The sequence below is a fragment of the Lagenorhynchus albirostris genome, chromosome X (genome assembly GCF_949774975.1).
Source record: "Lagenorhynchus albirostris chromosome X, mLagAlb1.1, whole genome shotgun sequence".
NCBI classification, from domain to species: domain Eukaryota; kingdom Metazoa; phylum Chordata; class Mammalia; order Artiodactyla; family Delphinidae; genus Lagenorhynchus; species Lagenorhynchus albirostris.
In genome coordinates this window covers 86,175,201-86,188,328 of record NC_083116.1, presented here as the reverse complement: position 1 = coordinate 86,188,328, position 13,128 = coordinate 86,175,201, and the positions used below count along the sequence as shown (strand labels likewise).

The 13,128-nt window shown below is 45.6% G+C and overlaps 1 protein-coding gene across 5 annotated transcripts in view; it reads right to left on the bottom strand.

Moving 5' to 3' along the window:
* The window catches only part of IQSEC2 (IQ motif and Sec7 domain ArfGEF 2), a 76,006-nt gene that overhangs the window by 27,076 nt on the left and 35,802 nt on the right, over positions 1-13,128 (bottom strand). The window contains exon 3 of one of the 5 annotated variants that reach the window (XM_060137798.1): positions 12,339-12,434. The exons of the other annotated variants lie outside the window; for them this stretch is intronic. Coding sequence (XP_059993781.1) covers positions 12,339-12,434 — 96 coding nt within the window. The remainder of the gene's footprint in view (positions 1-12,338; positions 12,435-13,128) is intronic. 5 annotated transcript variants of the gene reach the window in all.

Below are 13,128 nucleotides of genomic sequence, written 5' to 3'. Positions count from 1 at the left end.
GCTGAGTTGAGTGCCTAAGTGAGTCAAGCAACGAGTGAAGAGTGAGGCGAGCCTCTGGAAAACTACCAGGGCATGTGATGGGGATGCTGAAGGGAGGGGGGAAACAAAGGAGAGGAGGGACTCTCACCTGGGCCTTAATCAAAACAAGAGCCTCCAATTAGTACACACTTGGCAGCTGTGCACTAGACCCTATGCTGAGCTCCTTGTGCTTTTTCTTGCTAATCTTCATGACAACGCAGAGAGGTAGATCTATTCTCACTGTACTTGGGAAGAAAATGAAGCTCAAGGAGAAGAAAATACTTATTCAAGGTTATACAGAGAGTAAGTGGCAGAACCATAAGGTAAACTCAGATTTGTCTAATGAAAAAAAAAAAGGCTCAGAAAGGGAAAGCAGGGGTATGAGCCCACCTGGGAATCTCCTGGCTTTGCTCCTAACACAGACTCATCATGGAAGGTGTGGGTTCTACAGTGCATAGAGGACACCTTCTGCCTTCCTGCCAACAGCCTCTGGGGATTCTTAGAACTAGCTTTTGGCAGGTGCAGGAAATACTTAGGGTTACTGCATCTGGGGGCAGTGGCTTTCCCTCAGACTCAGAGATCCCTAAAGCTGTAGAATCAGAACCTTGAAAGTACAGAATCAAGGACTATTAACATCACAGAATGTTAAAATCACACCATCAGAATTTTTTCTAAATGGTAGAATCATGAAATCTTAAAACCACAGTATGGTAGAATCCCCAAATCACAGCGTCATAGAAAGAGAAACCACAGAATTGGATGGAATGTGTCACTGAATTACCCTCTCTTAAAGTCATGTAATCATAGTTTCTTAAAATTGTACCATCTCAGATTCACAGAATGTCAGAGCTGGAGGAGCCCTTGGAGATCCTCTGGTCCAGACTCCCTCCTCCTTTTACACATGGGGAAACTGGGTAGCAGGGAGGCCAAGCAACGTGTCCAAGTTGACCAGCTCGCACCACCTCAGGCTGAAGAAGGCGCTAGGCTTGCACATGGTGAGAGCGCCACATCATTCATTCATTTATTGAGTGCCTTCTGGGTGTTGACAATAAAATCAAACCCTACTCTCTCTCCCAGCCCCTGTTCCCAGCCCTGGATAGGAAAGAAGGTAAGACCCTGGTGGGGATGGGGAGAGGGAAGTGGGGTGGGGTGGAACATACATCAGACAGAGAGAAGAGATCAGCTTTTATTGATGGAAATTCTTTTGTACACAGCGACACACACTCTGAAAGGCCTTTTCCTCCTGATCATATTTACAGAGCGCTATGGGAGTGGCAGGAGGCACGGGACAAGGCCTCCAAGCAGTAGAAGAGATGGCAGCAATGGCCACAGCGAGGGAATGAGCAGGCTGGGTCCCGACCCCGTCTGGTCCTCTAAGCCCTAGGCACCCTGCATCTCTGTTTGTGCTCACAGAGGACAGAGGTAGGTCCTTGGGATGTCATTTGGAGACCTCTCCAGGAGTGGCAGGCTCCAGGGTGCCTGGGAAGTGGGGTGCGGGTATGGGAGGGTCCAGGTTTCAAGCTCCAAGCTCTGCTGCTCCCACATTTTAGTCAGACCTAGGGCTCCAGCCTTTATAATTTGGGGGCTGGAGTCCAGGGGAGACAGCAGTGAGGGTGGGAATTCCAAGAAGGGGGTGGGTGAGGACGGGGCACTATGCCTGCCCATCTGGTTCCTGAAGCAGGGACGGGGTCCCATGGGGGATCGAGGGGGCAGGGGGCAGGGGGCTGGTTAAGGCTTTTGCTTCTGCATAGAAAATGACCCTTGTCCTCTCAGTTACCGAGAGGAGGGACTACTGCACTCGGAGGCCGGACAGCAGAACTGATGAGCGTCTTCCTCTTCCTCTTCCTCAGTCTCCTCCTCCTCCTCCTCTTCCCTGGGGCCAGGAAGGGCAGGGTAGAGGCCACAGGCGGCGGGTGACAGAGAGAGGCAGAGGCATTAGTTTGCAGAGCAAGGGAGACACAAGAAGGGCTGGAACCAGGGAGGTAGGGCTAGGATGGGGGTTGGAATGGGGAGGCCAGTGTGACCAATGGGGCCACATCCATCTCAGTCTCCAAGCAGCCTGTTGCTGGTCCCCCTCCTGGAACGGCCCTCCCCCACACTCAGGCTGGGCTCAAGCTTAAGGTTACACCCAGAGTATGTAAACTCCCTTTCTGACCTGACAGGTGCCCAACCTTAATTTTAACATAAATAGTAGCAATCAGCTCTCTGCTGGCACTTTGCATGCATCATCTCATTTAACCCCTGCAACAACTGTGCAACATTTTAAAGATGAGGGAATTCAAGCTCAGAGAGGTTAGATATCTGCCCAAGGTCACACAGCTGGGTGAGCGGTAGTCAGGATTTAAACCTGGAAGTTCTTGGAGCTCCAAGTCTCAGACTCTTCCCAGCAGGTCCTTTGGGTGAACTTGGTACTATCTCTAGAAATCCACTGTGCCCTTGAAGGACAAAGATTTGTATTTCCTGAAGGCTTCAGCGTCGGGAATGTAGGAGATGCTTAGAAATGGTGCGTGGAAAGTCCACAGCTTTGGAAGCAAACAGACCTGGGGTCCAAGGCCAGCTCTACAAGTGCTTCTAGGCTGCGGCCCCAGGCATGTTAATGCCCCTCTTAGAGCTTCAGTTTCCTCATCTGTAAAAATGAGGCTTATGATGCCAACCCCACAGGATTGTTCAAAGGACTGGAATACATGTCAAATGCCTGGCAAACAAGAGTGATGGGAACATGGTGGTGGTTATTGTTAACTGCTCATGAACTGAACCTAATTACCAAGGTGGCCGTTTGCACCCACACAGAAGCGCCACAGCGGCGGGGAGGAAACATTGCAGGAAAAAGCACCTGTTCCTCGGGTCCTGCGGAGCAGTACCAGGGGCCAGTCTGCATGTGGCAGTCACTGGAGCTGGACTACATTTTCATGGGGTGGATGGACAGGCAGGAGGGCTGGGGTGGGACCAGGTGTCTTGGGAGTGAAAAGGCTGATCTTCTAGAGATTTCCAAAGAAACAGTCTCAGCCCACTCCCAGACCCCCTTGGCTCAGGAGATGTAGGAAATATGGAATCCAGGATGCTGGAGTATTGGAAGACATGGGAAGGAAAGAGAAGGCAAGGGAAGGCACTGCTGTCCAACTGACAGACAAGCGCGTGCAGGGGTGCGCACGCGGGGACACACACACACACACACACACACACACACACACACACACACACACTCCTCATACTCAGAGCTCCCTCTGACACATTGTTCCACAGAGTCACTGAGTCAGCAAAACCACATGAACCAGTGCTCAAGTCCTGGGCAAGTAGCTCCTCCTTTCAGAGTCTCCCATTCCTCATCTATAAAAGGAGAAGGAAACTCCACACCTCTCAAGGCTGTCATGAGGAACAAATGATCTTCCAGTCCCTCTGCTCACTCCCCTCCTATCCAGGCCAGGCCCCTGCTACCCTTCACCCTGACACTGCAGTCACCTCCTGATTTCTTCTCCCTACTCTCTTGGACCACATTAGCCTTCCTAAAGCCCACCTTTGAGTGTGAATCTCTTCTGCTCAGACACCCACCTTGGCTCCCCTTAGCTTCCTGGATAAAGTTCAGATTCCTCTACTTGGCATTCAAGGCTCCCCCACCATATGGCCTCACCTGGCCTTTCCTGTCAGGTGGAAAAAGCCCAGGCTTTAGAGTCAGACAGACCTGGGTTTGAATATCAGCCCCACAACCTACTAGCTGGGTGACCTTTAGTCCATTTCTTCACCTCTCTAGGACTTATTTTCCTTATCTGCAAAATGAGGAAATGCCTATTCTGCAGGATGTGGTGGGGATTAAATGAATTCAAGTATGTAAGGCACCTGCCACAGGGTAGGTTTGGTGCCTCATACATGGTAACTATTACTGTTACTGTCAGCATCAGTGCCATCAATGTTATACCGCCCAGCCTTCATCAAACTAGCTTGTTCGTTATTACATCAGCACGTCCAGCCTTTTCACGCCTCTATGCCTTTGCTGACTCTGTTTCTTCCTTCTGCACAGAGCTTTGCCTGTTGAAATCCTGTCTGAACTTCACAACCCAGCTCAAATGCTGCTTCCTGCAGGAAGTCCTCCCTGACTTCCAACCAGAAGTATTCTTTGCTTCCTCCTAGCTCCAGCATCCGTGCTCTTTGTCAGGGATCTCCATGTGTTGCTTTGAACTTTTCTGAAGCATTTCTTTCACTAATCCCCTCAACGCCCTTGAATTCCCCCGACCACCACTATCTCTGCTTTCCTTCCCTGTGAGAAAAAGAGGGCCCCTATACTATTTAAGGCCAGTCCCTACACCCAGGCTCTGGAGCCCACCCCTGCTACCACCTCCATAACAATCATCCCCTCTCCCTCCAGTATTTCAACCTCTCCCTCTCTGTTGCCTCCTTCCTACCAACATTTATAGAAGCTCAAGTCTCTCCCATCTGGGAATAAAAACCCTCGATCTGCCCCCACATCTCCCTCTAGCAATCAGTGTCCCTCTCTCCTCTTCACAGCTAAGCTTCTTGAGAAATTCGTCTACACTGGCCATCTCCACTTCAGTACCTCCCACGGGCTCTTCAACCCACTGCAATCTGCCTCGTGCGCCCACCAAGCCACAGAAACTCTTCTTAGTAAGGTCGCCCAGGACCTCCCACTGGTTAAAGCCAATAGACTCTCTCCCACCCTCATCTTACTTCCCCCAGCTGTAACATTTGCCACTCTTAACAAGCCCCCCCGTGCGCAGACGGCTCTTTCCTTCCTCTGCTTCCGTGAGCCCACTCCCTGCTGGTTTTCCTCCTACTTCTCGGACCACCCCCAGCTCCTCTTCCTCTCTCCATTCCTTATGCGTTAGTACCTCTTCCCCAGTTCTGCTCTGGTCCTCTTCTCTTTCATTCCACACTCTCTGTCAGTGATCTCATTCCATTCCATAACTTCAGGTATGGCTGAGGACCCCACATCTCTCTCTCTAGCATGGATCTCTCTTCTGGGTCCCAGACCCATCAAGCCTAATTAATGCTTGCTGGAAGCTCCACCAAGATGGCCCTTAGGGCCTTCAGAGTTCACAGGGACCTCTAATGCAGCATCTTACCGCTGCAAACCCGTCCTCCTGCATTTCCCACCTTCGTGAAAGGCACCACCACCCAGGGGCCCAAGCCCAAAACACACCTGGAAGTCACCCTAGGTTCTTCCTGTTCCCTTACCAAGTCAGCCACTGAATCCTGCTGATTCTACCCCCTAAATAGCTCTAAAAGACTACACATGATCTGGCCTCTGCTAACTCATCATCTACTCCCCTTGCCCCTCGCTCACTCTTTCTCCAATCGTACTGGTCTCCCTGCCGTCCCTCAAACATAACAAGCACACTCTTGCCTCAGGGCCTTTGCACTCGCTGGAACATCATCCCCCAGATAGGTGTGGCACCAGACACATTCTATATATTTAGTTGCTTATTTATTTAGTATCTGTCTCACCCATCGTAAGATCCATCAGGACAGGCATCTGTTTTGCTCAGTGCTATATCCTTAATGCCCAGCACAGTGTCTAGCACTCGATAAATATTTGTTGAATGAATGAATCCATTGCCAGGCCTGAACACGGGCAACTCACCGTGACCATCCTCAGTCATCTCCACCCCCCACTTCCACCCCCATTATCTATTCAGTCTCTCTGACTCCAGCTCTCTCTTCTACCCCATCACCTCTCAAATCCACCTCCTCTGCTCCATCCCCACAGCCACTACCTCAGCTTACCTCTCTTGGATTACTGCAAAAGCCTCCTCCCTAGTCTCCCTTCCTTCTAAAATGCTAATTTGATCATGTTACTTTCCCTCCTCAAGAACTGCTCATGGCTCTCCAGCTGCCTACCACGAGAAAGGACCCTGGGCTCCCCAGACAGCTGTTTGAGGCGTGTCTAACCTCTGCATCAGTGTTCAGCCTTACCATTTCTCACCTCCAGGCCTCTGTGTTCACTCTCAGAGCATTCTCTCCCATCTCTACCACTCAAAATCTTTACAGACCCTGGATGACTGGCTCAAACACGACTTTTTTCAGGAAAATACCTGACTCACAAACCAGAAGTAATTCCTCCCCCAAATACATAGAGAAATAAGTGTCTCCAGTGTCACTCAGAATCTCCGAGAACCAGGAGTAGGATGGAAGTTAGTAATTATATCTGAGACCACGGACTTTGGGTGCTGGGCGAGCCTTAACAGAGGTTCCCTTCTCCTCCTGCACTATTACCCTGGACTCATGTCCCTCTGGCCCTCTGCTAACACTGATCCATCCTTGCCTCCTCCCTTTCTCTCACCTGCTGTTGGGTCTATCTCTCAAAGAATTTAGATTCCATAATTTGAAATTAAACGGTTCTTTGCGAATGGTGCCCACGGGAATAGTGCAACATAGTAGCCCTGCTCCAAGCCACTTCTTCTATGCCAATATCCCAGTGTAGGCCTTCCAGCTGGCCTCCATGCATACGATCCATTTTTCATACCGATTGCTAATGTGATATGTCTAAAACACAAATTTTACCAAATTTCTCTCCTATTTAGAATCCATTCACATGATACTTCATCACCAGCAACATTGGTTCTTAACCTTTTTTGGAGGAACCCAAAACCCTTTAGGCATTTAATGAAAGCCACAAACCACCTCCCCAACAGAAAATGCACACAACTAGACACACACAACATTTTGCATTCAATTTCAGGAGGTTCATGGGCCACCTGAAGCCATTTGGGACCCATGCAACCCAGGCTCGTAACAAACCTCTGGCTCTTCCCAACAACATCCAGGTTCTTTTGCATATGCTGTTCCTTCTGCCTGGAACATTCTGCCATACTTCACCCTTCTGCCCCTGACTGCCTCTGACTCATCCTCTAAGACTCAGCTCTTAGGCTGAGTTGACCTGCACCAGCCCTAGGTGGGGCCAGATCTCTTCCACTGGGCTTCCACAGCAGCCCCCCACCCTGTGCTCTCCTCTGTCATAGCCCTCCTCAGTCTCCCCAGCTGACTGGGAATTTGTGGAAGGCAAGAACCATTACCCAGCATAGGCCCTGCCGTAGCAGAACTCCCTAAGTGTCTACTGAAACAAACACTAATAACAGCTACCCTGTTTTGGGTACTCATTATGTGCCAGGCACTCAACAACATGAATACTATTTATGATCTCTTCTACTCCTCAATAAATAAACCCCATGATGTTGGTATTCTTTTTAACAGATAAGGAACTAGGCTCAGAGATGTGAAGTGAGTTGTTTAAGGTCATGATGTTGGTATTCTTTTTTAACAGATAAGGAACTAGGCTCAGAGATGTGAAGTGAGTTGTTTAAGGTCACCCAGTTAGTGAGTGACAGAGGTGGGATTGAATTGAGACATGTTGACACCAATGCAAGTATTGGTCCACCATGCTTCCCTGCCCTGCACTGTGAGATTAGGAGATGGTATCAGTAGCAGAATAGGACCAAGAACCAGGGTCAGAATGCCCTCTGGGCTCCATTTCCCAGGGCCGCCTACTCTTATTTTCCCTCCTGTGTCACCTTCATGTCAACACCAGGGACCTGGCTCTCTCTCTCTCTCTCTCTCTCTCTCTCTCTCTCTCTCTCTCTCTCTCTTTTTTCTTTTGGCCATGCTGCGAGGCTTGCAGGATCTTAGTTCCCGGACCAGGGACTGAACCCGGGCCCCAGCAGTGAAAGCACCAAGTCCTAACCACTGGACTGCCAGCGAATTCCCTGGCTCTCTCTTCTTACGGTGCGATCCCCTCCATCCCATGTACTACTCTCAGCCTCCTCATCCCAAAGCCCCACTATGGTCAGGCGCATCCTTTGTTCCAGAACCATCCCTAGACACGTACAGCTTTTAGATCCAATCCAATCCAAGGCTACATATTAGCTACGAGGAAAACAAGACATGGGTAGTCCCTGCCCTTCAACAGTTGATAGTCATCCAGGAGTTTTACATGTACCTTCTCCAATCCCAAAATCAGCCCTGAGAGGTAAATAGGCATTGTCCTCATTCCACAGATGAGGAAATAGAAGTTCAGAGGCTTGCCGAAAGTCAAGCTTGGAAGTAGCCGAATTTGGACTTGAATAAAGATACTGACCCAACTATTTTCCCCCATTAGGTCATCCTGCTTGAAGAGCCAAAAAGTAGGCAACCATTTCCGGCAGGATTGGGGGATAAAGGAAAGCTATTACTTTTTCAAGACTTAGTACACATGTCCCCTCCTGTAGGGGACAGGTGGGGTTAGGTACCCCTCCTCTGGCAGCCCTCTGGGCCTACTTCTGTTCTATCCCAAACCACACTATGCAGTCATTGTCTATGTGTCTCTCTCTCCCTTCCAGACTTGAGCTCCCTGACTGTAGGACCAGATACAGCTCATTCCCATATACCACCAAGGTTCAACACAAGGCCTAACTGAGAGCAGGCAGAACAAATGCTTGCTGAATGAATCAGGTGGTATTTGAGCAAGTTATTAAAAGGAAAAACAACAGGTGGATACAGGAAAAAGGTATAGAGGAGGAAGGAAACAAGTTAGTAAAGGCAAGGAAGTGGGACCAAGAAAAAAGGCCAGTAATTTTAAAGTTGTGACAGGGTATGTATAACATTTTTTTCATTGTTGTTATGGGGGTTTTCTTTTCCTTACAAAAATGGGATCATACTATAAGCCCTGTTCTGCAATTTGCTTTTTTCATATAACAATAAGTCTTAGAGGTCTTTCCAGGTGAGTATCTAGAGATATATCTTTTTCTTTTGATCTGCTACAGAGTATGGATGGATCATGAAGGAAAAGCTGTTTCCTACTGATGGACATGTAGGTTGTTTTAATTGCTTGCTATTATAAACAATGCTGCAGTGAACATCTTTGCATGTGTCTGAAAGTAGTTTTGAAGGATTCCTAAAAGTTGAATTGCTGAGCAAAGGGAATGAACATTTTGTTTAAAATGTAGATAAAAGTTATTTCCGTGGCTTTAACATTTTTATAAACTGGCTAAAAATAAAGATTATTCCTACTCATATAATCCTGTCTTTATTTAAGAAGCATATATCATGCAACCTTTTCATTAAGAGTTGGTTGAGAATGCTACCCTACAAAAGGGCGTGTGATAGAGTTGCACAGTATGGCTTATGTTTGCAGTTGGGGTTGGGGTATTTTAGAAAAGGCTTCTGGCTGGCCAAATTGGGGTCTACCTAGTAGTAAAACTCTAGAGAAACCTAACTCTAAGACATAGTTCTCAGCTTGGAAGTATATGCACATTTAAGTTTCTGGGGGCAGCTAACAAACTGGTCCCATAATAAAATGAAACCAATTTGTACTCTTATCAAGGAATATGAGAGATTCTGTTTCCTCACAACCCTTTCAATCTTTTAAATTTTGGTACTTTAAAATTAGTACTTCACTGTTGTTTTAGTTACATTTCTTTGGCTATCTGTAAGGTTGAACATCCTTTCTCATTCATTAGCTGTCTACTTCTTCTCTGAATTGTCAAATCACGTTATTTCTCCACTTTAAATGGGTAGGGCACCTTTTTCTTATTGATTTCCAGGAGACGATATAGACAGATGTCTATGTAGCAAATACTTTCTTCTAGCCTGTTTCTGTTTTAACTTTGTGTATAGTATCTTTCTCCACACAGAAGTTCTTAACTTTAATGTAGTTGAAATTATTGCTCTTTACTTTATGGCTCCTGAGTTCTTAAACCCTGATCAGAAAGGCTTCTCCACCCTGTTATAAAAATATTCTGGATTTTCCTCTGGTACTTTTACAGCTTTATTTTTTGCATTTGTTTTTGTACAAGGTAGGGATTTAACTTAAATTTTTTCCAAATGGTAGCTAATAGTCCCATCCTATTTACTGACTTCCCACTGATCTGAAATGCATTCTTTGTCACAAATTAAATTCCCATATGAATATATGGGTTTGTTTCTAAATTCTCTATTTTGTTCCATTTATGTATTCCTCTATTTCTGTGATGATATAATATTTGTAATTTCTGTAGATTTATGGTAAGTTTTTATATCTAACGGGGCAAGTCCCCCCTCATTGTTCTTCTTTTTCAAAATTTTCTTAGTAATTCATGGGCATTTACTCTTCCAAATGAACTTTAAAATCCAATTGCACAATTCCCAAAGAAAATACCACTGAAATTTTAATGAGAAATACATTGAATCTTTTGATCAAATTGGGGTAAAATGTCATTTTAAACCATATTGAATTCTTCCCATCCAAGAATAGGATATGACTCGTGATTTATTCAAGTCTTATAGCCTTTGACGAAATTTTAGTTTTCTACAGAGAAGTATTTTAAATTTCTTATAAATTCGTAGGAATTTTATCTTTATTTTTTGCTATTGTGAATGGGAATCTTTTTCTATTATGTCTTCTAATTAGTTATTGATGGTATTTAGAGAAGTTGATGGTTTGGGTGTATATTTATCTTGTATCTACCCATCTCACTGAATTTTCTTATTAGTTCTAATAATTTTTCCTTTTATTCTCTTTGATTATCTAAGTAGACAACTATATCATCTTCAAATAATGCTAATTCTGACTCTATTTCTGATATTTATACCACTTATTTCTTTTTTTAATCCCAATGATTAAAACTTCCAGAAACCACTGGTTAGTGACAGTGATAGTAGTCATCCTTATTTTGTTCCCAAATTGAATGGAAATTTATCTAGCACGTCATTGTTACATTTGATGATTGTTTTTGGTTTCTGATAAAAATTCTTTCCAAGTTAAGGAGGTTTTCATTCATTCCTAGTTTACTGTACTAGTTATCTATTGCTGTTTAACAAATTACCCCAATGCAGCAAGAGATAACTAAGGCACTAAGGGTTTTTAAATCAAGAATGGATGTGTGATTTTGTCAGATTATTTTTTCAGCATTTATGGAGATAGAGTAAAAAGATTGTAAAACTATTAGCATAATCAATTACAATAACAGCTTCCCTAATGTTGAACAATCCCTGCACTCCTGGGACAAACCTTCACTTGTCACGATACAGTCTTCTTTTAATATACTGATGGATTCAGTTGGAGAATCTGTAATTTAAAACATGTGTTGCTCTATTAATATGTGAGGTTAGACTATAGTTTTCCTTTTTTTTGTCTAAACCTGTCCAGTGATACCAGCCTTCTAGAATGAACTAGGAAGCTGTCCATCTTTTCCTATTAGCTGATCTTTCAATATTGGATAGAACTTCCATGATACCTGAACTTCCATAATACCAGCTGGGCCTGGTACCATTTCTGAGGAGAAAACTTTGACCATCTTTTAAACTTCTTCTATACTCTTCCATTCTATTCAGGTTTTCTGCCACTCCTTAAGTGATTTTGGTAATTTATATTTTCCTAGAAAACCACCCATCTCATCTAGATTTTCACATTTATTGGTATAAAATTACACAAAGCATTTTCTTATGACTTTTTCATATACTCTGAATCTGTGGTTAAATCCCCTTCATCATACCTTATTTTATTTATGTTTTCTTGCCTTTTTCTCAATCATAACTGCCAGAGGAGGGTCTGTCTAGTTTGCTGGTCTTTTCAAAAAACACCTCTTAGCTTATCAAACCTTTTGTTTTCTATTTCATTAATTTCTGGTTTTATATATAGTAATTACTTGATTCTGCTTTCTTTTGGTTGTTCTTTTTCTAGAACTTTCTAGACTCTTGATCAGAATAATTAGTTCATTTAAACTGTCTTGTTCTCTAATAAAAGCATTTAAGACCACAAACTTTCTTCTGGGAACCCTCATGGTCATATCCCATAGGTTTTGATCTATGATATTCTCAATTGACATTTATTCTAAATAGTCCACAAATTCCATTCTTATTTCCTCTTTAACACAAGTATTTTTAAACTTTCAAATGGACCTAGCCTTTTTGCCATTGCTATTAATATTTTATTTCATTGCATTATAATCAGAAAATGTAAAATGTGTTTTCAAATTAACTTGGAAATAATCTCCTTCCCCAAAAGTATAAGCAGATTGTTCTCTCTGTCTAAACACCCTTCCCCATCCTATCCAACTGACAAACTCTTACTCATCCTACAAAACAGCTCAAATGTTATATATTCTAGGACCAACCACTCCCACTTCGGGGGGGAAGGTATCTAGAGAAGGATTTTTAAGGAAGGACAAGCTACAAACAGGCTGTGAATGTCCTCTTTGGTCTTCTGGCCTGGTCCCCCAGTCACTCTCCTCACACGCTCAGACACCCATTCCACAGTCACTCCAGAGGCTAGAGGGAGATGGGGGAGGGGCTGGCAATGATATTGATATTTGTCTGGAGGGGTGAGGGATTGGGGGAGGGGTGGGTCTAGCTCTTACCTGCTCTCTGCCAGCCTGCCTGAGGGGGTAAGCTTCATGGAGTCAAGGACCTGAGTAGGACAGCAATACTGGTGTAGAGTATGAGACGCTGTGGACCTGAGAGACAGCAAGAGACAGAGAGAGAAAGAGAGACAGAGAGAGAGACAGGGAGGGAGGGGAGAGGCAGGGTGGGGAATGGGGACAAGGAGGCGAAAGTGAGTGGGGTAGGGGAAAGGGGAAGACTGGGAGGAATGGGTGGTGGAGGATAGGGAATGGAAGAGGAGGGGTGGGAGGGAGGGAGGGAGAGGGGGAAGGCAGGAAGGAAGGAAGGAAGGAAGGAAGGAAGGAAGGAAGGAAGGAAGGAAGGAAGGAAGAAAAAAAGAAAAAACCACAAAGTCAAGAAAGAGAGGACGGCACTCGAACCACAAACAGAACACAACGACAACAGGGGGCAGCAGAGACGAAAGAGCTGGGCTGGGCCTCCTGTGTTTCAGGTGACTCCGTGGGGACCTCGGCCTCAGAGACACTGGGACACCACAGTAGGGAAGGGGGAAGGGAGCCCTCCTCACACCAGACGCCACGGGTAGGGAAGAGGGGAGAGGGAAGGGTGGATGAAAGAGAAAGGGAAAAGGTGTATGGGGGGGTTCCCCCTTAGAGAAGACCCCTCACAAGAAAGGAGGGAGGGATGGGGAGAAAAGAGGCTCTGGGTCCAAAGTGGGGGAAGAACCCAGGCCAGGGCGGGGTGGGGGTGGGGGTGGGGGGGTGCAGGAGACACTGGAGGAGGAGAGGGAAAGAGACAGAGAGAAACCGA